Below are 27,627 nucleotides of genomic sequence, written 5' to 3'. Positions count from 1 at the left end.
TATCACATGCATCAGTGGGCATTAGTTTTAGCTTAGTATTTAGTCCAGCAAGTCACAGGATGGCTGCCAGTAGATGCACACTGATTAACTGGGCCTGATTTAGACTGATGTGTTTTTTGATCTGCTCTACAGTGACTGAGCACAGGGAAGCAGAGCTGACGGCAATAAGGCCAAAAAGCAAAGAGGAGCACTGCATCATTTACTTTTCTCCTTGCTTCGCTCTCTAAGAGTTAACGCTGAGACTCTTGGCTGACTATTTTCCTAATGATGATAGATGGTGTTAATTAAAAGATTTTAGCACAGCGCTGATTGCACCTGCAGCTCTTGCACGTGGTTTCGCTGAAACAGAGATTTTTTTTGGTTGTTGTTTTGTTTTGAAAAAAACAATCCCTGCCTATGCAAAAATTTCCCTTGGATGTTCATCTCGGCAGCATGTTGGAAAATAACACCTGGATGATATTAGCTGTCAGACAGAGACAGGCCCCCTCCAGGAGAGGGAATTCAATAAAAAGGGGGGGTGAAAATGTTGGTTTTTTAGATGCTGTATATTATAATGTATTTGTGTTATGAAAAAAAATTGAATCTGAAAGTGACATTGAGCTCCATGACACCTCTGCAAACAAATGATTCAGACATGATGCAGACAAATTGTTCATGGGTAAGAGCAGATTTTGAGAGGTCAGGATAGTGAGGTCTGTAAGTCAGTCCACCACTTTGGTCCAGCCTAAAGTATCTCAACAACTATTGAATGGATTAAGATAAATTTTGTGACAGATTTGAATTCATAGTCTCCAACAGATTTTACCGGCTGTGGTGATCCCCTAACATTTCCTCCAGTGCCACAATGAGATTGACATTTGTGGTTTACGTGAAATGTCTCTACAACTAAATGTAATCACGTTAGTGATTTGGTGACTAATAATTAATAATACTAATAATAATATAAAACAAATATTAAAGCAGAAAAAAAACTTGAAAAAATATAGCATTCCACCAAACTAGAAGAATCCTGTTTAGCCTGGCAACATAGACTTAAAACATATAAGATGGCCCTCTATATTGCTAGAGCTGCTTATTACTCATTACTAATAGAGAAAAATAAGTACAAACCGAGGTTTCTTTCCAGCACTGTAACCAGGCTAACACAGTGTCACAGCCCTATTGATCCTATAGGTTTCATTAGTAATGACTTTATGAGCTTTATAAACAAAATTCTAACTATCAAAGACAAAATTCACCACCTCCTGCCCTCAGCTGGCAGTGATTTATCTCCAAACACAGGATCCTTATATGCAGATCCAAAACCTGATATATACCTAGGCTGTTTTCCTCATATTGATCTTCACCAAGTAACTTCAAAAATTTCTGCATCTAAACCATCAACCTGTCTCCATTCACAACTAAGCTGCTTAAAAAATGTTTTACCCTTAGTCAGCACTTCTTTACTAGATATGATCAATTTTGTCTTTGTTAGCAGGCTATGTACCACAGTCCTTTAAAGTAGCAGTAATTAAACCTCTTCTTAAGCCCCTGTGAAAGTTACAAATGACTTTGTAATCACATTGAACAACTGACTTGTCTCTATACTTGTTTTGTTAGATCTTAGTGCTGCCTTTTATACTACTGACCATCACATCCCATCGCTGTCGCCAGACCCTTTTACTTTGGCACATGCCCCAGTATAAATGTCATGATTAATTTTTAACAACTGTAAATGTTTATCATTGCATTAATTCAGATAATTACAGAATACTGATCAGAAAAGAATGGATGTTTTTCTACTCAAACATGTAGCTAGAAGCTGTAGCCTTTGCGCATTATGTACATCAATGCATGTCACCATGTTTGAGCAGCACATGAACTATTGTCAAGTTCTCTAGTTTTTTTTTTTTTTTGTTTTCACCTTTCAAAATGATTTGCTCTCTTTTGATACAAAAACATTCACTTTCTTTACTTGATTACAGATGATGTCATGGCAATACACGTGGTGTAAAATAGGGTATCATTTTAAGCTTTCAGAGGCACAGAGATTTTGAAAGTTGCCTTGTATCTGTATTGGGGTGCTCCCAGTGCTGAATGTATCTGAGTTCTGCATGTTTCAGGTGCTAAAAACCAGACAGGTTTTAGAGGTTTTAACCAGGATAACTGGTGTCAGGTGATTTTACACTAGATTTTTACGCTAAATTTTAAACACCATGACTATTAAAGTTAATTTTAATTTGTCAAATTACCTTTGGTGCCCTTAAATTACAGGACTATCTCTGATGAGAGCTATGATTCCTGTGCTGTAGTGATCAGATCTAAACTCTCAAATAAAGATAAAGGTCAGCAGTTACACACCATAGCAATTTTAATTATATATACATCAAAAACAAAAAAAAAAAAAAAAAAAAAAAAACATCATGTCAGGGAGAAGGTGAGAGAAAGACTCTAAGAGAGAGAATTGAAAGTTCAGTTCACTGCAGTACACCACAAGCCTATTTGTTCCAAGTTTTAGGTCATGATGAGAGTGAGCAGAGCTGAAACTTTATAATGAGCAGTTTCACTTGAGTCAGGTAGAGTCTCACCTAAGTCTCACCTTAATAGCAAGTGACTGACATACAATTTCTGGCAGTATCTGGAGTTGGTGATTGGCAGAGTGCACAACCTTTAAGTTTCTCTCTGTAAATTGTGCTTCACTGCTCATAACCAGTGTCCATGGAAATGAGCTTTGATTCGTGAGAAAAAGAAGTGCTATTTTCTAACCATTCCATCCATAGAGTTTTTATTACATTCAGGTAAACCTGTTGGTCGTTGCAGCAGTCAAAAAAATACAAAAATAAATTGAGTAGGAGTTGAGAGGAATGCTATTGCAAGTAGGCTGAGCATACCTTTTTCTTCTGAGATTGTTTCACCTAAACCCACAGTAATCTATGATGTTTGCTGCTGTCTCTTTATCTGGATTTCATTCTGTTGATGCAGTGTTTATCTGAGCTATGTATAACTTGTTGGCAATTGCAAATGTATACAGTATTTTAGATTACTATTAAATTTTAATGTAGCTGCATGGAGCTTTCTCCCTATACACAAAGTTCCTTTGAACACATTTACTAAGACTAAAGAACTCTTTAAAGATCACATGCTGCTATATGTTTCTGAACTTTGCATTTTCCACCATTTCAGAAGGCCCTGCCTTGAGTGCTTGGTACATAATGTAATTCATTGTAATTCTGCTGCAATGGATGACCTGCAGCAGTCAGGGGACTTCTCTGTCCTGCTGAAATCATCATAAAAATGCAGCTTTGTGTTGCCATTGAAAACACTACTGAGCATTGAACTATTAGAAGCAATTTTCTTCTGCTGACAAACACCTCCTGAACACTTCTTTGATGCTGACCTATTTGGCTATGCTTCATATCTTTAACACCGACTACATCATTCTATGTTGAAAGACTTTCTCCTATAGGTGCAATAATATGGAGGCAATCTTGGCAGTGTGGTGTGTTTTTAAAAGTCTTAGCCAACTATGCCAGATTGCCAGATTTGTCTGAAGTGACTGGTGTAGGGCAGGTAGCTGATTTTAATGCCAAAATGCAAATTTCTTGTGAATTACTCTAAGATGAAAATATTTGGAATCTTAAAATTAGGATTGACGTACCCATCCCTTTTTATAGTGTGTCTCACATCAGTCAATTAGGAGCTACTTGCTCATGACCATGGCTCCTGAACCTCAAGTTGCTACCTAACATTTATCAAACTGGCTTGTCAAACACTCAACCAAAGGTTATTACTCCTAAATGGTATGAATAAATGGAGTTTACCTCCTTTTGGACAAGGTGTGTTTTACTTTTTCAGCCTTAGAGCCAAATCTAAGTCCATTCTCTTGTCCTGAGATCTGAGTTCATTAAAACTCCCTCCTGTCTTCTGGGAACCCACTAGAAATAGACCCTCCACCCAGCCTGGAGGGTAGAGGCCAGCACATGATTTTTTAATGATATCTGAGTTACTCCCACCAGAGTCATTATACATCTCCTGAAAGGAATTACACTGGAAGCTCACTGCAAGGGACTTGAAACAGTGATCCCATTATGACAGTTAGTTGGAGCTGTGACATGAGGGGAAAGCGAAAGATTATTTGTAGCCAAAATTATATATCACTGCAATAGATTTATGAAAGATTCAGTGGGATTTTAAGGTGAGCACAGTAAAGTTTGTTCGGGAAGTTTCAAGTATGTAGCAGTCCAGCTTTGGTGTTTATATTATTGGGGGAAAGTCAAACCAATTTAACGTGTGGTAATATTAAATTGTGTGTGTCCTGAATCTGTACAAGACATCACCTGCCTACTTACAAGGTTGACGTATCTAGGTTGAGTGTCTCTCTCTGCTATTTTTAAAATTTGTCATGCTTCAGCTGGATCTTCTTGGCTTAAGACACCAAACTATATGCAATATATGTCAATGACACTGCTGAGATTTGACACGATTGCAGCAAACTGGAAGAGCCATTTTTAGTTTTGGGCTTCAGTAAGTTCAGTGTACAGAGGTATCTGACACTGCATAGAGAAAAAAAACTGTAATAATGATGTAATAACACATTCATGGGAAGACAAACAAAGTACATTCAGTCAAGTATACTTGATAGTTCTACTGTATTTCCACTTTATACTACTGCTATTGTGTGTTTTTCAGATTATTTCCAGTACATTTACACAGCAGCTGATACTTTTCTGACTAAGATAAAAAACAGAAAGTTTACAATAGCACCGCCTCAAAGAGCCATAAGATTGTCACACCACATAAATGTTAATGTTAATCTGTAGTAATAATTCATTAAAATGAATGAAGTAAAATACTGAGGGAGGATTCTGCCTATATGATGGAGTATTTTACATTTCTTCTATTCTTCTTCTTTTTTAATTGCCTTTAATACCTTTAATTGACAGTGGCAATGGAGAGAGACAGGTGAGGAGGGATGATAGAGGGATGTATAACATCCCAATATTCCCAGACTGGAAGCAAACCAAGGCCATTGCATCTTAAACTGCGTCTTAAACACTAGGCCCAAATATATTCAATTTACTGCCAATTTACCATATGACAAAGAAAAGCAACAAGTCCTCACATTTTAGAGCAGCAGGTATAATGGACATTTGTCTAAAATAAAAGAAACAAAGTTGATTTTACAGTTTAAAATGGGAAATGAACAGTTGTCTCCTCTGTCAAGGTTGTGTGTTTTTTGTCAGTGAACTGAGGACTTTGTTACTCAATATATAGTACATACTGTGTACTCTATACACCTAACTTCCTCCACTGCTTCTGCAGTAATTATCACCTAACTCTGGGTTGTAATAAGCAGCTTGCACAGAGGACATATGGGCTCGGTAGACAATCTCTGTTTTTACAGGTGGAGAGTCTCTAACCAGCTATAAGATTAAAATCCTGCTTGCATCTTAAATCATCAGTAATTAAATATAATTTTTAAAAAATATAGGAACCACCACCACATTATGAGTACTTTTACTTATGATACTTAAGCACACTTGCTGATAATAGAAGTTTTACCTGTAATTGTGCAAACAGTCATAGTATCACTAGTTTCCCTAACATAAAGGATCTGGGTACCTCTACTGCATTACTAACATTACCTTCTCATTTCTAAATTAAGTTCTGTCATTGATCAGAATTAGAGTTTAGGGCAACATCAACATTAAGCACAAATACTTCCATAATATATTCATGTAGATATGTTAATCACATATAAAGTTTTAAATATCCACAGGCAAGTTGAGTGTGTGTGCAAATGCAAATTGTATTACTAATAGTATTATCATACATGCAGGATATCTTCCAAGAACCTAAAGGAGGTACATTCTTACAATTCTACTGTATGCAGAGGAGTATGTTGAGGTTACAGCATGTCAAGAATATTTACATGTGCATCCTCTCTCCTTGTAAAAAATGCATATAAGACATACAGGAATACAATAGTCCACTAACAATATAAAGTAGTAGAACTATAAAAAATTTCTCTCAAGCAGCTCAATCAACAGTATCTTCCTCACACTGGCTGTTGTGCTTAAGGAATTGAACAGAAAGAGAGCAGCAGTATAACAAACTTTTAATATTTAGGTCTTTCCCTGGCTTCAGATTTATATTCACACTGAAACAATAAAAGCTCGACATAGTGTTGATTCAACAGCACCAAGATTATTTCAGTATTACTTTAAGAGAAGTCTTCTGAGCACATTTTGCGGGGGGGCATGTTAACCCAGAGGATGCATGACATGCTCTGAATTTGCTCGCCAACCTACCTGCCTTCCTGTATTAGTATCATACTGGAGAAATCAAGGGGCTGAACGCTTCACTTTTACCGTTAAATTTCTCTTAGCTATTTTGAGAGCTGTGCTATAGCCAATCTCCCTCGTGTGTGTGTGTGTGTGTGTGTGTGTGTGACAGGGGGCTGATGTGTCCTATTTCCCTTCAAAACTAAAAAAAAAACTAGGTTTTGGGTTTATTAATATTTGTATCCACTCCTCTAGTCCCCAAAAGAGAGATGAGGTTTATCACTTCAGCATGAGTTACCCCTTTCTGCATTAAAATGAAGTCATTTCAAATGAGGAGACATCAATTTGTTTCTCAGGCTGAAATTGTTCTGAAAGAAACTGAGATTAAATATCTCAGGTGTCTTTGACGTATAACGTGCCCTGCTGGTGTTAATTTGTTGAGATATGCTCTGTCTGTCTCTGTGTGGTACTTTTTTGACTCTCCAGTAATACATCTCAGAAAAGGCTCAGCTATATGGGCAGTTGCATTATTCATAACTCTTACTGAAAGGGGGAGATTACTTATTGATGTGCACAGGTATCCCCAGATCACGCAGTGAGAAAGTTTCCAAAGCTCTTATAGGTCTGCTGATAGAATTAATGTGCTTCAGTGTGGTTATATGGATTGCAAGCACAAGCACATGCGCATCTTTAATGAAAAGATTTAGAGAAAAGACATGGGCAATTAGCACCAGGTCCCTTTTTCCCATGTGTGTCTTTTGTGCAGGAATAGCATTAACAATGAACTGGTTAAATACTCACTGGGATATATTTGACAAGCAGATCTCAGGTCTTTTGTCTGTCCGCTCTTCATCACTGTCTTTGTGCCTCTCAGGCTGCTTCATTTTTCAATCTTTGCAGTTGATACTGCATACTTCTTTATTGTCTATGTTGATTTATTTTTACTTCCATTTATACTCCTCTAATTGTTAATAGTACAGGTGGAAATAAATGGGGAAAATAATACCAAGAGGTCTTAACAATGAGAAAATACAATTAAGAACAGCACTGAGCCATATTACATCATTTTTCTTTAAATTCATCAGCAGCTTCTGGCACCTGTCCCCCTCTCTCCACACATACATCAGCTTCAGGACATCACTCCCTCATATATCTCAGTGCTCCCTCTCCTCCTTCTCCTTTGTGAATGCTTCTCAGGTCACCAAGTGAATCTCACAGGCCAAAGCCACCACATGCACTCTGGACCCCATGCTCACAGCCTTGGTCAAGGCATGTCCACCTGCTCTGTGCCCCCTTTATAGTGGACTCCTTATTAACGCCTCCCTGGAGTCTGGAGTGGTCCCCTCCAGCTTCAAAATTCCCTCAGAAACTCACATCTGACCAATCTCCAATCTACCTTTCTGCAGCAAAATCTTGGATAGAGCAGTGTTGATCCAACTTCCACATCAGCATCCTCTCCTGGACCTTTCTGCAGCCTTTGATACTGTACCCACACCATCCTCCTCCTTGCAGCAGAGCTTCATATGTTTAGATAAGTATGGTTGTTTTGGGAAAAAAAAAGAAAAAAAAATCTATATAATATTGTTGTCTAAGTCAATGTTTATATTTCTGTCTTTAAGGCCTTCAAGGAACACAACTTTCCTTAAATCCACAGACCTTTGTGCTAAACATCATGGCTTGACAAAAGAAACATTTCCATGAGTGAGTCGAGGGGCCACGATTAGCTCAGACATGTCTGGAGGACTATACACTAAGGAAGGTTTTAAACAGTTGAGATTACAAGTGAGAGAATGTGATCATCATTGATTTTTATGAGAACAACAGTTTATTATATATATATATATATATATATATATATAGATAGATAGATAGATAGATAGATAATGTTCTATAACTTTGTAATGAAGGTTTCAGATTCTAATAGCAAGTGTGTACAATAACTAAATTGACTAAATAAAGTATAAAAATAAATAAATAAATATTAATAAGAGAAAACGAAAATAGAGAATAGAGATAGATCCATAGCTCTGCTGTGTGCTGAATATACACTGTATAATGGTGGTAATACAATATACCATGCGCTGTGCCATTAGTGCAAGTCAGCTTGTGAGGCATTCTCCTCTCCATAACCAACCCCAAAGGCTCAGAGAAGTCCCCGGCACAGAGCCAGGCTTCCTGATCAGTTTGTTCAGTTTCTTGGTGTCAGTGCCTCTGATGCTGCTGCCCCAGCAAACTGCAACAAAGAATATTGCACTGGCCACAACCAACTGGTAAAAGACTTTCAACATCTTGCAGCGCACAATAAAGGACTTGGAGTTAAAGGACTACTCTGTTCCTTCCTGTGGACAGCCTCTATCCCGCATTTCCCATCCAGTCTGTTGTCAAGGTGAATCAATCCAAGGTATCTGTACTTCTCTGCCACCTCAATTTCCTCTCCAAGAATGGAAATGGTGTTTAACATAGTCCCGGTCCTCCTGACGTCCACAACCATCTCCTTTGTCTTGGCCACAATCAAGATCAGGTGATCGTGCCCACACCACGCCACAAAGCAGTCCACCAAGTGTCTGCACTATTCCTGTCACTGCTGACACACACCAGAATGACCAGAGATCTGAAAACCTCTGTAATTGATAGGACCCAGAGTTGCATTTAAAGCCAGATGTTTACAGGGTGAAGAGGGAAGGTGAGAGGACAGTCCCCTGTGGAGCTCCTGTTTTGCGAAACACCCATTCAGACAAACTGTGCTCTATCTCTCAGAGGGTCAGTAACTCAGGAGACTGTGGAAGCATCTACTTGCATCTTCTGAAGCATCTCTCTCAGCAGGACAGGCTGGAGTGTGGTAAAGGCAGTGGAGAAATCAAAGAACGTGATTCTCACAGTGCTGCCTGCTTTGTCCTGCTGAGAAAGGGCTCATTGAAGTAGGTGGGTAATGGCTGTGTCGAATCAAACCTGAGGGCAATAGGCAAACTGCAGTGGGTCTCAGTTCCAATGTGTATATATTCTGTGTGTTTCTGTGACTATTGCTGCAAAAAACTGCATGGTGTTCATCTACTCAGAGTACATTTGTTCATATCCATATAATGTATAATAATGCGTTCATTTACACCCCTCTATTTTCTCTATGTCTGTTCCCTGCTCCATCTTCAATAGTCCACTTTCTGTGTCCCAATTTCTCCTTTTCTCTCTTCTACCACTGTGACACTTAAATATACCCTGACATAAATCTAAAATTGCTTTATCAGAAAATGAAATAATTCAGCCTGCGGACAAAAGTAAAACAGAAAGATGTCCATTTTTCTTATTTTGTAATGTGTACAAATGTGACCAAATGAGACTGGGTATTGTTAGACCCACCCCAGCCCCCCAACCCCCAGACCCCCAATTCTGACCTCCACCACCAGCTCCCACCCTCCACTTACTGAATACAGACTAAACCTTGGACATATAATTCAAATTGACTCTTGCTAAATTAAAAGCGAGAGCATGCACGTATCAAGCATACAAATTTAGGTTATTCCATTTCTTACTGTATTGCCCTGGAGGCATTTCCCCACAGAAAATCTGCACAATCAAAAAGAATGAGTTTGTGGATTATTATTATTTTTTCCAGCAGGGATGAAATAATTGAATCAGTGTGTGTTTATACACAGATCTGGTGACACTTATTATCACAATGAGCTGTCGACTGTGACCTGGTGTGATGCCATTTCACTGGCACATTCAAATACTGCATGCAGACATGTGCACACATGTGGGTATGAGGACCAATTACGATCCAATTCCGATGCAGTAGTACGGGGTGCAGATTGCTTGCTGCCCCTGAGCCGGCAAAGACTCGGCAATATGACAGTTATTAGAACCTGATGCTGCCAGCGTTGACAAATACAATGCCCCTCTAATAGGAGGCAACCACTCTTACATTACTTCCAATTTGGCACAGTGCTCACTGCAATACATTTTAAAGCATCTAGATCTTGGGCTGTATTTAAACAAAGAAAAAACAATGCATTATATATATGCATTATATGTATTATAATTAACTAATGTTCACACTATGGGTAGTCAGGTGGGGCTTGGCCTGAGCACCCCAATAAAATTGTTTGGGGGGGTGTCTTGGTGATAAATTACTTATAGCATTTCTAAAGCTACAATTAATGATTAAAAATAAATAAATAAGTCTGAATAAGATCCACTGATGATTTGAAATGTATGTGTGAAGCTCTGCAGTGGTCACTTTATCTGCTGTCAGAACAATACAAATACAGTCCACTGGATTATATCATACCAACACTGATCACATTTCAAAAGTATCCATGTTTGTTTTGGCATCTCTGCATAGCATTTTATGGAATTACATTATCATAATCCATTTGCATGCAGCCATTTCTCTGCAGTTCTAGTGGACCAAACTGTGCCAGAATGCACCTTGCAGCGTCCTAGAAGCCTCAAAAAGTCTGACACTGTCATAGTTTGCTTGTTTCCACCGGATAGCCAGTTCCCAGTGTGCTAAACATTAGGCCTACTGCCAAACAACACAATGTGGTAGAACTAACTGCTTCTTAGCACAACCTGGCCACCGTCTGCTCTTATCCATATGGTCAATTTGTCTTCTGCTCTCACACTGAAGGGAAAACAAATGAGCACACACAGATACACACACACACACACACACGTCTTCCATTCTTTACCCCTTTACAGAAACATCCCTGCCTTCCTGCTTCTTTCTTTTACCATTCTATTTCACCTCATCTCAGCTGCTTCTTTTCCCTTTTTCTTCTTAATTCACTTTCTCTCCATCCTTTCTCTCCCTCTTTTCCATGATCCATTCATGTACCGCTCTCTTTTTCCCAGGTAATATTTGGACACACATTTAGCTCCTCAGCCGCTTCCTTGTTTTGCTGGATTGAAACTCTTTTTAAAGCTGTTTCACAGTCATCTGCTAAGCAAGCTGTTTGGCTTCAGCTATCTTCACCAGAGAAGTTTATCTCACCCAGAGATTTGTCCGTTGATCATGGGACAGAATGCATCGAAATCATCGGTCACAGCAATAAAATCAGGCCATAGGGAAAAGGTTAGAAAATTCAGTTTTTCTGGATAGTGAAAGCAGACACTGTGCTTGTTTCCAAGGTAGCTTTAAGATAATAATAATAATTATAGTGTTATGGACTAACATTTGTCAAATTTGCAACATTTAAGACAGGAAGTAAAAACTGAACGTGGCTTGATATATTTTGCTCTTTGCCAGATCATGAGTCATCCTGCCTCAGGATTCACCCTGCTTGTATAATACTGCTAAAATAATATCAGATGCCAAAGTGCATAGCAACAATGTGAAATACTCAGCTGGGGTTTGTCTGGAGTTTTTCAGAGTATGGTTGCCAGTGCTTGCAAAGATCACTGCCATGTTACTAAAGACTGCAAGTTGTTTTTATCAAAAAAAAAAAAAAAAAAAAAGGCTTAACAGTGTAACATTGTATTTGTTAAAGACCCTGGCAGACTCATTACACTCAAATATGTACTCTAGGTTTTCCAAAATGTGTGTGAGAGAGGAAAATGGGGAAAATGCTGCTGGATTACAGACAAAAATAAAGTTGGACGATGAGCAGCCAAATTGAAACTGGCAAGTGAATATCTAAAAAGATAACTTTAGTGGTAATGATGTGTGCAGACTTAACATGTACTCATCCTCCACCTCCAACTGAGAAGCAGCACAAGGAGCAGATAGTCAATCTTGACTGTTCCTGGAACTACTTCAACATTGGCTTTCTCAGATGGATGACTCTAAAAACTCAGACTAGGTTCTTAGAGCAGTGAGGGGGAGATACTTATAGTTCTGCTCCACCAGTAAGCAAACTTTTAATGTGTTAAAATCTATTTCAGTAGCCTTCACACAAACTAGATCATACATCAGGGATGGGTATCATTACCATTTTATTGGTATTAATAATGACTGCTATGGAATAGTTTGACTTGAGGTCAACTTGTCATGTTTTTTTTTTCTGGGTATCAGAGCTATTTTTCACATTCATACTTTATTGGGTTAGCTGCAAAATGAACAAACAAACAAAATTAAATGCATTTTATGTTCTGTATTTTCATGGAAATCAATTTCATTGTGTAATTTGTGCTTATACTAATGGTACATATGTAATATTCAATTTAGACACTTAACTATAGTTCTGTGATGTTTCAGAAGTTATTAAGAATTAAACAGAGATATGGTAAAATCAGGCTGAAATAGACCAAAAGCTGTTACTGCAGAAAGGGGCTAACAGAATTAATGAATAATGCACAGGTACAGATACTGACTGATGCAGCAGCTCATCTGTAATAGGCTTCTGACTGATCAGGAACCAATACCAATTTAAGACTGTTGCCAGTACCCATGCCTATCACACGACAGGATCTGACCTTGTTTAAAGGTGTTTGTACTTGTTGAGGCCTGTAACCCTCATCTGGCTCTGTTCTCCACTTTAGCTAAAGTCTTGTGATTTCAGCAAAGCAACAACTTTATCTCACAGCCCAGTGAATTACAGGACAGTGCTAGTAATTTCATGTCAGTGACTTTAACGCATGAGCCAGGCAACATATCATTTCATGAATTACTGAGGGAATGTAGCATTCCTGTCAGATTCCACAATATTGTTCGTCCACTGGTAGGTTTATTAATTAATTTAAAAATATGATTAACGGATCTTTGCAAAAGTTAAATCAGGAACACTCACTACACCACCTTGGGTCAGTCCCCTGGCTTCTGTCCATCATACTTTATATTTTCTCACTTCCCAACTTAAAATTCATAAGATTCAAGCAACCCTCCCAAACCCTTATGTTCACTGCATGATGCCAATCACTAATCAGCAGGTTCTTTAGTAACCCAATTAACTGTTATACTGTGCTGTCTGATGCTTCTGCTGTTCTGCAAACATATTTCACCACTATCTAGTTTTCAAGGTCTTTTCAAACTTGAAACAAAAGAGTTTCTTCTTTTTTTCCTGATCCTACATGGTGTTGTATGATCAAATGTGAATGCTGATGCTGATGTGGTCAAACTCTCAGCTTCATGTCAAAACAGCTGTTGAGAAAAGTTTTATGAATAATATTTATTGATGACACAACTGGTTGAGGCAGATGGCGCCACCCTGAGTCTGGTTCTGCTTGAGGTTTCTGCCTCTTAATAGGAAGTTTTTTTTCTTTCCACTGCTCATGGTAGGAATTGTACAGTCTAGACCTCTATATGAAAAGTGCCTTGAGATAACTTCTGTTGTGATTTGGCATTATATAAATAAATTGAATTCAGTCAAATTCAATGACAGATTTTTCATCACTAAATGAGAATAAAATAAAATAAAAAATAAGATTTGACAAATAAAGATAAAATGAATAAAATATTTTGTCAATGAATAAAAAACTAATAAAAACTAAAAAAAAAAAGAAGGTATACACTTATATTCAGTGGCCTACAGACATACACTGTAGCCTAGCTCCTGATCTATAAAGCAATATCTATCTGCTGCTCAAAAATGTCTTGTCCAGAAAATTATTTAGCTGTTTGGTCTGTTGCATCAAATCACCTTGGATTCAGTAACATTCTGTTTCCGTCTGTTATGTTACCTGATGTTACTGGTTCTTGGAAGAAACTCATTTATGAAGTAAATTAATCTACAACCCCACTGATGTTTAAACAAGAAGTAGCAGCATAATGTGACCAGGTGTTGTGGATGTAATGTTATTTGCAGTCAGCTATCTTTTGTGTTGCTATCTTAATCCCCTGTGCCATCTATCAGAATCATGGAACATACAACTATGCTGGCTTTACATATGATCATAATACAGCTGATATCCAGTCAGTGGGACGTGACTGTGTTCAAATTGTCTTCATGATAAAGTCATGCTAACCAAACATGTGTTCTCACAAAATCATCTGTGTTGCACAGGTGCATTTTCCCTGTTACCAAAAAATGTCACTGTGTGATGACATTGGTTTCAGCAGGGACAGCACATTTGCTTCCAGGCAATTCACACAAAGCAGTTAATCTGTGTTGCAATATTACCTTTCAGTTTGCATACTGGCATCATTCAGCTTACTCTGTCTCCTCTCACCGAATATCTCTGGCTAAACACCATCTCCTGGCAACTCCAATAGGTTAGAACACCTCTGGAGCTCTTCTAAATATCAGCAGAGATAGCAGTGATTTCTTACTTTAAGAAAGTTGATAAAATGCTGTTATTTCTAAGAAAGCAAGGCATCAGAATCTTTGGCCAGTTAGAAGTGATTTCCAATTCTGAGATGCTTGATAAATACAGACCCTGAGCTATTGACGTCTGTATCTATGAGAGAACCTCATTGCTTTAAGCCAGAGGGAACATCATTGTCTTCTTGCAATGGAAAACACAACAACCATTACGTGGTCTATGGAAAAATCAGTTGATCTCCATAGGTTAAAAAAAAATAATAAAATTTTTTGAAAAAATCAGCTTTCAGTGCAAATCGGTTAAACAAAACAAAACATACAGACATACTCAGTCCAGAGTCCAATTTCCTGATGTTTTCATGTGTCACATTCACAGTAAACTAAATCAAATTTACAACAGCACATGAATCAACATGAATCTGAGCTACTTGTTAATCAAATCCCAACACACATCAGGATTCCCGATTCCTTGAACTCATCAGATTTTGTATTCCATATGTCAGAGAGAGATGCAGATAGTGAGAGGCCTTATGGAGAGAACTACACTCTGCGCTGAATAAGTGTATGTGAGTGGGGGTGGGTTGGGGTGGGGAGAGGAGTGTTTTATTCAGAAAACATAATCTTTTGATGATGAAAAAAGAGGAAAATGTTGCCCAGATTTCCATCCCATCAGTGTTGTATCTAACGTAATCTTCTTTGACGGAAAGCTCTTTTTGATGTTTTACTGTCTCTGTGGAGTTCCAAGTTCTTCTCTCTATCTCTCTCTCTGGCACACACACATACACACATACACACATGCATACACAGCAGGAGGCTTAGGATGTAAATGTGCATTCAAAATTTGTGTGTGTGTGTGTGTGTGTGAGTGTGTGTCCTGATTGTTCTCAAACGGACTTGGTAAAGCAAGTCTGCAGATTTCTCACCAGGCCCTACTGGGAATCATCCATGCATTACATCAAAACTAAGAAATGTAGGCTACAAACATTACAGAGCAGGTACTTTGAATGTATATCACTGCCCTCCCTCTAAAAACTATAGGTCCCATGTCCAAGCAGCTTATTACAAGCCATAGTTACATTTTAGAGTTAGGCAACCTCCAATGACCATAGTAATTCTGACATGTTACAGAGAGATGTCAGGTGACAGTGGTGATGTTTATTTCCCATTTCAAACTCATAGTCAGTGTTGTTACTTTAGTAAGTAGCTACGCTAACACTAAACCATGTTCTTTCCTTAAACCTAACCAAGTCACTTTGTGCCTAAACCTGGTTTGTGCAGTGTTTATTGGTGTAACCATGACGATAAAGACATGATACTAAGGAGGTGTAGGCTCCAACTAACCCACATCTGCTCCCAGTGACAACTGACAATGGCCATTTAATGGGTGATGACATTCGAAAGCAGGTCTACAGGGGGTGAGCATTTAATAATAAATCGATTTTTTGGTGGTGTATTCCCTTAAATTACAGTGTTTGTGAACTTTTTGAGCTGAATAACTGAAGGCATTTTAGTGAAGACTTCTGTCAGTTACTTTATAATTTTAAATTGGATAGAGGGAAAATGGGAAGGTAGATGGTTTCAGACACACACCCACACACACTTTCTCTTTCAGTCTGTCTTTCAAAAACATTTTATTTTGACAGATTTAGATTTGTGTTGCATTCTTAATAACCAAAGCTTTTTCTGAAGGCAAACAGCTCATTTTAAAGGTTAATGTGAAAGCTCACATGCATCAGTTTGTGCTCATTCACTGTCTTGTATATTCACTGCTGCTTGCAGATAATTTATCTCACAGTTATGTGCTTCATTTAATAGGTAATACATCACCATTATAGCTTCTCTGTAAGTGCAATAGGTTAATTCATTACATTAGTCCCTGATATAGCCTTGACTTTTGTTTGAATTCTGTAGTACATTCAAAAGCTGACAAAAGTGCTTATCAGGGACATTTGTTGTTGATGTTCTTGTCATCTTCAAAGTAGTTCAAGTAGAGGAAGTCTCATCCTGCATTTTGCATTCAGTGACTCAACACCACGTACACGTGCGAACTAGTCTGATTTACACAGCAAATGATTTAAAAATATTATTTAAAAAAGCATATATTATTACAGTAATGTAATGACACACAGATAATAATAATGATAATAGTAATAATACTTTGCTATCTCTGTCTGTGTTGCTTAGACTTTCAAAAGCATTGCCATGCAGATACTGTATATACCACATTGCTCATCCATTTTTTTCCAAGTTACTTATTTGTCTGTTTAATTCATGGTTAGATCTGTAAGCAAGATTACAGTTTTTGTGGTGTGGTGGGAGGATTATCCTGCTGGGGGAGGCCCCTGACATTGGGGAGAGTTGTTGCCATGGGATGGGGTGTGTGCTTGGTTTGTGACAATATTTAGGTGGGTGATACATGACAAAGTAATGTCCGAATGAATGTCAGGACCAAAGGTTCCTCAACAGAACATTGTGTTATAACGAGATGATTGATGTTAATCGCTTCATCCACCAGTGGTCATAATGTTATGGTAGATCAGTCTAAAACTCTATATTTGCGACCTGTTTTTAAAGTTTTATATCTTTAATAGAGGTAAATGGAGAGTGGCATGGAGTGTCACAGACAGGGTAGTCAGAAAATATAGACAGACAGACAAACACATTATTGGTTTTGTAAAGAAAAAGAAAGAAAACAGAATAATACCAGCCTTGTTTTACAAATAACTTTAACTACAAAACCAGCTGATTAACAATAACTTAACTGTCATACACAGGAATAATATTGCTCTAAGGGAACAAGGAATAATATGCTTAATATAAATATACTGTATATATATATGTCAGGGTTTGAAGGTGTTCCTGTTTTATTTTGGTAATTTTGTCTTGTCTTCCTGTTTCCTGTTCCTTGGTTATTCCAGTTGTCTTTACTTCCCTGTCTTGATTACTGTCCCCACCTTAATGAGTTTCACCTGTGTCTCGTTATCTCCTTTGTCTAGGTGTATTTAGTCAGTGTCTCTTCCTCTTGTCAGTTGCCAGATTGTCTTGTCCCTCATGTCAGCTTTCCAGCATTGTTTCCAGTTTTGACTCTTTGTGTTTTTGACCATTGCCTGATTACCAGATTTTGGATTTTGTTTTAATGTCAGGGTTGAATTTAAAAAGTCAAAAAGCCCTCATTTAGACTAGCTTTCAGTTTGCCTCAGGAAGTGAGACAGGACTACAGCTTAATGAGTTTGACTTCAAGACAGTTCAGGAGCCTGATCCAATGCGGCAAAGTGAGGAAATATAGATAGAGAGGAATGGTGATGGTGATTGGATTATTGACCATGCTCATTTAAGAGTTCACCTTTTGCTTCTTTGGTGGTGCTCACCAGTTTACCCAGCAGCACAAATAAACTAAAATTACTGCATATTTATTTTCAATTTTTAACAACCAAACTGAAATTGAACTAACCCATATCCCCAGAGAAAAGAGAAACTAATCATCAATGAGTGTGTTTTTATACGAGTGAGTTGTTTGTTGTCTGCTATGCACTGGCAGGCAGTATGTAAAGAGAATGCAATATTAAAACTACCTTCAAACACACATGTATGCATATCTCTCTCAGTGTTATACTGTTTATGTTTTTCTTTTCTTTTTTCTTCATCTTTCCCTCTCCCTCTTTGCCTCTTTGCCCTCTCTCTGTGTGTTTGAACCCAGCTGGTGTTTAAGACCAATGGTAATGTGTGCAGCAGTTGGTGCTTCTTTTGTTTCATCCCTTTGTGAAACACAGAAGTTAACATGTCAAAAAGACTGCAACGACCTGCTGTCTTTGTGTATGTGTGTGTGTGGCCAGGCATTGTGTGACCTACATTTGTGCTATATTCATTTGCACGAGCTGTGCTGGTCAGCACACACAAACATACGCACAGGCACAAAGGCACGCAAACAGTGTTCCCAACAGGCAAGTGTTCCCTGCTGCGCAGGCTGTTGCCTCCTGAGTGTTTCCATCACAGAGCCACAGGCCTGTTTCTGCCCTGCTGCTCTGTCCATGCTAAGGTCTCCATAGTCCATTTTAAACAGAGATCCTGCTATATTGCTGTTAAGAAGACCCATCTTTATGCCAGTTTTGCTTGTTTACCCTGAACCAAACAAAGCCCACATAAAGCCGCCCAGATGTGTGTGTTCTGGTTTAAAGGCAAGACAACAATGCCTGGAATAAAAGTGCAACATTGCCATCTTGGTCAGTGCTTGGCTTGTGACAGTATTTAGGTGGGTGGTACGTGACAAAGTAATGTCCACATGAGTGTCAGGACCAAAGGTTCCTCAGTAGAACATTGTGTCATAACGAGATGATCAATGTTATTCACTTCATCCACCAGTGGTCATAATGTTATGGCTGATTGGTGTATATTGTATATATATATAATTGCCACAAATGGACTGACTCCAAACAGTACCTCTCATGAGGAGTCAGAGTATGGTTTCTCCTCAGACAACAGCTATGAGAGAGAAGACAGTGAACTCACAGGAAAGTGTAGACATCATGACTTCATCCATTGATGGTTTTCAAGCTTGTTTAAGGCTGTAGCAGCTGATGTAACTAGTGCAATGATGAGATTAAAGGATTTAACGGATTAGGGTCTGCCCAGGAAAATGTAGCTAACATGTATTCCCATCTCCATTACCCCTTATTAAAAGCTAATGAGAGCAGCCAATTTTGTTCTTGCTCTGTCGAAAGTTAATGCAGAGACAAGCCTGCGAGCATCCTAAATGATAACAGGTATTAGCCTTAGTAAAGGTCACAGGAGTACATCGAGAAAAAAGACATGCTATACTGGTCACTGCACATCTACACAAAATTATAATTATATATGATTATTTAAAAAAAGATCAGGATTGTCTGTCTTTTCATTCATCTATCATCATGTACATTATCTCCACCATCACTGATCAGACTCAAAATGTTCATGAATGATGTTCCACATTACTTCACTCATGGTTCCATCAATGTACTGCAATGGATTGATATTTTATATTGTAAAGACCAAGGTAATTTTTGTAAGTGAAAATGATAAGAATATAATAAAACAGAAAAGCTATAGAAATAAAAGTGAATGTTAGTACAGAAAATGACTACCTGGATCCAACGCTAAAAGTAGGGTTGTCGGCTATTTTTCTGGTCCTGTGAAAAAGTAGTCATTTCATCTTGGTTTTGCACTGTTCACTCCATGAAGCCCATGTTGTCAGGCCCCCATCGGCCTTGTTTCACTTTTACTGTCATTGTTTTTTTATCACATTGGCAAGTGTGCCAGTGGTCTTGAGAAATACTTGGAGTAGGATGCGTTGGCTGAAATGTACAAGTGTTTTGTTGTTGTGGGTTGCGGGGGATGTAGCAATCAAATCAAAAGCAAAAACAATCCCAGAATTTTAGGGGTGCATTACAAAGTACATACACAAAGAGGAAAGTAATAAATCTCTGATAGCGAGGAGGAAAGATGAGAGGCAGCAGTTATCTCTGACATAACAGGATACTGTTACATATGAGTGAGTCATGACTGGATCGGATCTGAAATGAAGGCTCATCCTGCTTTTAGAACTTCCCTAAGTGATGAGTAAATTCATTCATGATGAGCCGTAAGGACAGGCTCTTGTACTGGTTACTTAGTAACTGCGACCAACTTTATATCAAACAGTAAACAGCTGCATAAAGGAAAGAGACTTCTGACAGTTTACACAGTAACAGCTTCACCTGCCAGAGGGAGTCAGGATCAAACCTGTGTCTTAGAGATGAAGATTATACACAGCTTACTTTCAACAGTAAATAGGCTTTGCAGGTTATGTGATGCCCACCAGAACATGTTTGCTATTAACACAATGATGAAATGCTCTTAATTAAAGACATTATGCTTATTTCCAACATCATATATTTTTATTCTGGTACTCCACTAGAGTAGCTCTGAATGCCCCATAATAGACCTCCTTTAAGATAAAGAAGAGGAGACACCTGCACACTGTCCTCATTTGCTCAATAAAGAGCATTATGTGTCCACTCCACCTATGCTCCTGTCACAAAGATCATTCAGGTTTGCAAGAGATTGATGATTTGTGAGTTTGCAAAAAAAATGTTGGGGTTACAAAAAAGACAACATATTTCATTTGTATTTTCCAGGAACATTCAGTCTTACAATAAAACACCTACTTGTGATACCTATTTCAAAGAGTATGATCTAGACCTGCTCTATATGAAAAGTGCCTTTAGATGACTTTTGTTGTGATATGGCGCTATATAAATAAAATTGAATTGAATTGAATTGCACTTGTACTGACTATAACAAGAAACCACAATGTTTTCCTAACCTTTACCAAACTGCTTTTGTTGCCTCAACCTTAACCACACAGGATGAAAGCTCCAGGGTCAAATGTCCAAGTCTTGCATTTTGTACACCCACCATCGAACCTGACCACCTTCCTGCATCTCAGATGCATTACATAAATGTGCTTTATGCATTCTAAAAAAAAAAAAAAAAAGTTACCTCCAAATATAATCAAGGCAGTGATTATGTTTGCTAGCACAACATGATTGGGAAAACAATTTAGTAATATGTAAACATAATTAGTAAGGAAACAGGGTTGCTCAGTTTCAACAGTGAGTAGCTTCAATAAGTCATTCAACCTAATGCAAACAAACAACCTGTTTTGGAAGTGTTTTTTTTTTTTTTTAATCTTTTTTTGGGGGGGGTTTCACCTTTTATTTTGATAGGACAGTGGAGATGAGACAGGAAACAGGGAGAGAGAGCAAGGGAATGACACGCAGTAAAGGTCCAGCCCAAACCAGGAGTCAATCCAGGGACCAGATGCTTAGGGCACTTAAGCCCATGTGCTACACGCCCCAACCATTCGGCTACAGGGGCGCCCCTGGAAATGTCTTTTAACAACCACATAACTATTACAAAAATAAATAGATAAATAAATAAATAAAACTAAAATAAAAAATCATGAAGTGTTGTCTGACCTCCAACCTTCTATGGTTTAGGCAACTAAAACCAGGAAGTCAGGAAGAGTAGTGAAAAAAAAGACATTTTCCAAAAAGCGAAATCCAGAAAATGTAAGATTTCTGTCTTGGAGAAAGAGACACACATCAGAAGGAGTTTGCCATGTAGGCTTTTCAATGATCACTGAAAGCATCCTGCAGCAAAAAGCAGAGTCATATGACAAACTGCCCCATTTATGTCATGAAAACTTCACCTGTCATTTCACACTACACTTTCCCTTCATCTGTAAGTGATGCTGTCATTTCCATTTGATTCAACTTGAGGCAGATGGAGAGGGAGGACAGCAGACAGGGAGGAAGAGGGGGGGGGAACAGGAAAACACTGTCATTTTGTATTTGTAAAAGAAAAACACCTCAAGTTTGAGACTCCACATAGGAAGATGTAGTCAGCTAAAAGACTCTCTTTCCTATAAGGAACTGTTAAAAGTGCCTTTGATGGAGACATTTCCTTCCCCCTGCAGTCCAAGTGACCAGAGAAGCAGCAGAGAGCTGAAATAGGCACCAGCTCAGAGTACAAGTGAGTATGACTACAAATCAGCCGGTCACATATCTTCACATGCTCAGCTGACTTTTATTCTGGATGAATAGAAGTTAACAAAAGACAGCCAGTGAGAGGTGGAGAGTGAGAGAGTGACAGAGTGAGCCAGAGCCTGTATGTTTCGCTTCAAAATGTTCCATATGCAAATGTATGTCCTTTGAAACACAGTCATATTCACACTCCCATGGTCAAAGAACGCAAGAGCACCATAGATAATGAGAATATATAAGTTTCAGTTTTATGTTTCTAACAGTACAAACGGCTGTGTCAACTTTTAAAGCTGCAAAGCTGAAAATCTCTCTCTATACATTATACAGATGATCATGTATTATAAATGTCGCTTCACTCCACACAGAATTCTGGCTGACCAAAATAAGACAGATGGAGACTTTTAGCTGCTTTCCTGTTGTCAAGCATTTCAATGTAGACAGAGATCATCACAAAAACAACTTAAAAAAAACTAAACTAGTTCAAATCTTAACATGTAAGCAGTGCTGTAAAGATGAGCTGGCTTAGTGTGAAAAACTTTCTGCTTTTCAGTAGGGTCCAACTATGTCCACTTAAAAGAGCTAAAAATGACTGATAATAGTAATATCATCACTTGGCCTTATTATCACATTAACATCTCAGGATCATTTTAGAGTAATTTGCTCTGCCGTACTAAATTAACTTCAAAACAGTATTACTCCACTTACTGCACTCTGCCTATTGTAACTCTAACTCTGATATTACAGTATATACTGCTTTGATTTCTGCTTGGATTTATATGTTGGACTGTGTTGTATCTAATCCAGAAAGAACTGGTAGTCTCTGTTCTTTATGATTAATATTCTTTGTGACACTTTATGATACAATGAGTTTCAGAGTTCAGTTTGATTCATTGATCTTTCAGGATTATAAAGATACTGAAGGACAGTGTTTGAATCTGGACAGTCATGTTTCTATGACTATAATGAATATCTGTTATATATTATTCATATTACATGTTGTAATTACTGATCATAAACTAGTTCAGACCTGCATTACATTATTCCTGGTGCTGCTGAGCTCACAGTTCAGAACAAAAAGAATCAGCACAAATGTGTGAACCACAGTGTACAACAGTTACATCTCTCTATTCTGTGCCTGTCATTCAAAATTAACAACGGCTTCTTCTTTTATCAGTGCACAGATTGCACTGAGGGTATTTAAAGCTTTGACTTTAATCTGCATTTACCATTTCCTTTGATCCCGGTTGCTCTTTAAAGAGTCCAACTCAGAACTCAGTTTTATTAAGTTAAGTTAGCGAGGACCACATGGAATCTCAGCAGCAGTATAAGCTTACTGTAAAATCAATTCAGACCCAAAATAAAGACACAAAATCTGTCTGAAACTGCCTCATCTCTAATTAATTAGCTAATTAAATCTCCAAACCAGGCAGTTAATGAAAAAAGAACATACTAAAAGCTGGTGGAATTCACTAAATATAGAGTACTGGCTCTGCCTCTTCCTCATTCCATTATGTTTCTGCTGTTTTCCTCCCCTCCCTTGTATTTATTGTTTGTCCCCATTTTCTCTCCCTCTGTGTTTGTGTGTGAGTGTGCATGCTGGACATGGCCTTCCTGCCAATCCACCTGTGCACCTGCTCTTGATCATCACATTTCCTCACCTTGGCTCTTCACTCTTTGCCAGATCGTCTGTTCGCCTACATGGTGCTACGTCTCGGCCCACTCCTAGTTTCCTCACTTTAGTAATCCCATGTTGCTTTTTTTGACGCTTGTTTAACTCTTGCTTCACATATGGCTGCCTGCCTGTTTTCCTGCCCCCCCCCCAGCTCTCTGTCGTGTCATGGTGCACCAGCACACAGCCTGCTAGCCTAATGGAATCACCTCATCTTTTATGGCTCAGAATTTATAAACATGAGTTCTTCTGACTTGAAATCTTTTGACTTAAAATGAAAAGTGTAGCGCTGAGAGTTCACCAACCTCATTACATTTCTAAAGAAACATCATCAGCATATTCTCAGACCTCACTGTTTGAGAGTGAAAACTCTCCAGAAAGCTCTGTTGTGTAGTTTGAAAAATACATTTATGATGGAAAATTACTGTGTCTTTGCGATACATCTTTAAGTAACCAATGGTTGTTTATTCTCATAATAACGAAAACACTGCAAACCATAATAGAGGCTAGTACTGAATCCAGCCACTATCCCTGTACTCTCATGATTTAACAAATTCACTGAGATCTGCCTGACATGTTGGACTTGTACTGATTCTGGTACAAAATGACTCCAACAGCTGCACATGTAAGATCTTATGTCAAATGATGAACTGATTCCTCAAATGTCTAATACCGTTACATTTTCAAAGGGAAAAGTTCATTCACCTCACATAGTTCAACATAATTTCATCAGACATTGACATAACTCAAAAAGCTAAAAGTTTTTATGTTTTTATGCCAAAACATTTGATGTTATGGTGCATGTGAAGGTGCAGGCCTGTCTTACCTGTAAATCTTGTATCTGGTAGAAAATCCCTGCTGGAACCTCTCTCTGAACTCGGTGTACTCTGGACATCTGTGGAAAGGTCCCTTCTCTGACAGCAGCCAGTCCAGCTGTCCTCCACTCTGCCTCGTGCTGAAGCCCCACGATGAGGAGCTGGAGGGGGACGAGGATGAGGAGGAGGAGGAAAATGACGAGGATGAGGGAGACGTTAGGGAACCGTGGAGTGCCTTCCCACCATGTCCCCCACTGCCCGCTTGCTCAGCTCGGGCGGGCCACGGCAGCCATAGCAACACCCATGGCAACCATAGGAGCATCAAGGACGCCGACCATCTAGCAAGGCAGGTGAAGCCATGGGAGCACCTCTCTCTTCTTATTGGCCAAGGAGTTGCCATGGTCCCGGTGGTGATGTACTAGGGCACCTGGGACCGGCATTTCTTCTGACAGTCACCTCCTACTGGCCTGAAAAAACAAACACAGAAACACTTCAGATGGTGACATGAGGTTCACACTCTTCTTTTTTTTTTTTTAATATAGAAAACTATTTTTCTAAATTCATAGTTTTGCTGTCATTGATAGACATTGCTGTCCACACATTGTGATTAGTCCAAAATTATGAAGGCAGAATAATGTCGCCCAAAGTGGTATTTATCAAGTTAACATCAGTCATCGCAGTTTGATTGTTGCTCTGAATGTGCACGAGTGGTATTCTCTGCATGTCAGAGACACATGTAATTATTGCTATTAAACCATGAACACTGATTAAATGCTGAAATCAGAGAGACATTGCTTTTATTCCTACAAATAAATTTTGTTTCCAGAAACAAACAAACAAACAAAAAAAAAGAATCTTAGGCCCATTTACAACACAATAAAACACTGAAATAATTGTTCTCTTTGTGAAAATCTATTGTTAATATGATATGCTTACAGTACATGCTCCAGATTCTTAAAACAAATCAATCAAATTATCACAAACTTACAGCAAACTTGTTTTGTTGTGTTATGTGTTGTGTTTGTCTGCACTTTCTGCCTCTCAAACTGTGCAATCCATGTGCAGTTAGAAATCTTTTACATTTCCAACAATGCCTTTGTACAACCTCCACACAATGAGCATGAACTAAATTTACATATCTGTGACTGGAGTATATGACAGGAGTACAGGCAACAACAGGTACAACAGGTAAATCATCAAGTTGATTGGTCACTCATTAATATCTGCTGGGTGTCAGTAGTTGTCCAAACCATTTGTTTTGTATTCATATGAAAGTCAAACAAAATTCAGCCAGCCTCATGGTTCAGCTGTGGTAGGAGACATTCACCTTGACAAAGAATGACACTGAATGACTGAGCTGAATCTGTGCACAGTCTACTGTTAACTGCAGGAGCAGGATGGTTTCATGTTTACCACAGACTACAGGCAGAGATTTTCTTTCTCGTATTGTATTATAATATCATGAAGAATATTTTTAGATGCAAATTCCAGTTAATAATTCACTTCTGATCTGATCTGTGGGGTAAAAAAAAAAAAAGCAAAGTGCAAAATAGTATGACCAAGAAAAAAATCATAAGGTCCACTTACTACTTGCTGTTATTGTTCACCACCTTTAAGTGGCTATTGTGAGTATTTTTTTAATGGCAATTTATCAAATGGTGATGTGAAAACAACGTGACAGTGAAACAGATTGCTCACAGTGATGAACCCACCTCCTAAAATTATCATTTGAACATGCACTTCTCCTTGGCTTTACAGAGCTTTACATTGAGTTTCATCTCATTGTTTAGCTGTCCGGTCACAGCTTTACTGTTCTGGTTTACTCTCACCACTCTCTTTGTGTTGCTTTTGGCCATTCAGCAAAAAGGTCTAAAAGCCCACTGTACACTACCTGCTCAGCACTACACAGCAGACAGACCCAGCTGACTAGCTGCTGAATGTAGTGGAGCATTTAGCAGCTAAAGAGACAGATATTTCCCTCAGGAGTTGGTAACAACCAAAAACAGAGTTAAAAGTGAATGAATATTGGCCCGACATTCACCAAGTAGCCAGGAACCTGTTTCCAAATGAGTAATCAACTGCTGGATGTGTAAATAAGCTTGCTTAGAAGGCGTATACAGTATGTGATTTTTGTGTGAACAACTAGTTTTCATTTCCCCCAAGCAGCCAGAAAATAAATAATAATAATAATAATAAAAAGAAAAAAAAAACAGTGTTAACAACATGTTAGCAGAGCAGCAGCAGCAGCTCCAATTCTCCATCTGCATCTACAGTGAACACGCACTCCAGACTGTTTTTATGGGATATATTGTGAGTAAAACAAGAGCCATTATGTGGCCCGTGTAGACAGCTTGCTGTCTGTGTAGACACAGTGTTAGGTGTACTTGAGTGAACCATGCTTTTCTCACATTATGACAATTGAGCAAAGGAAGGAAGGAAGAAAGAAAGAATGCTGTGCTTGAGGTGAACAATATTTATGTTATTGACGAACTGCTTTTGAATGAAGCCTCATTTGTGTGATAGTGCATTTAGTCTGTGTGTAATTCACACACAGATGAATGGCTAAAAAAAGATGCACTGACAATAGTTGTATTTACAATAGTGATTTTAACAGATTTTCTTTTCAACATACTGTGTGTTGCTCTGAAGGCTTGATAAAATTTGGCTATTTATTACAAACTAAAATACACTTTTCACACTGAATGAAAAGATCTGATGTTCCCCAAAAAAAAAACCAAAAAAAAAACATTTTACTGACAAAACGTAGGGTGACTTCATAAAGTCTGACTGCTGACCCCGATACAAAGACAAGCCACAATTACACAGCTGTCAAAATGAAAGTTAGAACAGCTAAATGATCTTTCAGGTCAAAACTGAAATGAATTTAATAAAAGTTTCCAAATGATTGAAAGTCACTGAGCAGAGCAGAGAATGTGCTAAGTGGCTTCACGGAGTCACGTCTGTTTGCTTTCTTGATGTCTTGTGTGTTTGGACAAGGATGTCATCACCTGCCCCCATTACAGATCAGGGGTGTTAGCAGCACACACCAAATCACACCACAGCTCAAGTGTGAATTCTCAGCGTCTATCACCAAACTCCTTGGAACATTGCTTTTATTTAGTCAAA

The 27,627-nt window shown here is 38.4% G+C and overlaps 1 protein-coding gene across 1 annotated transcript in view; it reads right to left on the bottom strand.

Annotated features, from left to right (window-relative positions):
* The window catches only part of brinp2 (bone morphogenetic protein/retinoic acid inducible neural-specific 2), a 182,126-nt gene that overhangs the window by 73,620 nt on the left and 80,879 nt on the right, over positions 1 to 27,627 (bottom strand). The window contains exon 2 of the mRNA XM_018695895.2: positions 24,513 to 24,968. Coding sequence (XP_018551411.1) covers positions 24,513 to 24,901 — 389 coding nt within the window. The 5' untranslated portion in view covers positions 24,902 to 24,968. The remainder of the gene's footprint in view (positions 1 to 24,512; positions 24,969 to 27,627) is intronic.

This window comes from Lates calcarifer, linkage group LG4, assembly GCF_001640805.2.
Source record: "Lates calcarifer isolate ASB-BC8 linkage group LG4, TLL_Latcal_v3, whole genome shotgun sequence".
NCBI classification, from domain to species: Eukaryota; Metazoa; Chordata; class Actinopteri; family Centropomidae; genus Lates; species Lates calcarifer.
This window is presented reverse-complemented; position numbering and strand designations above follow the sequence as displayed.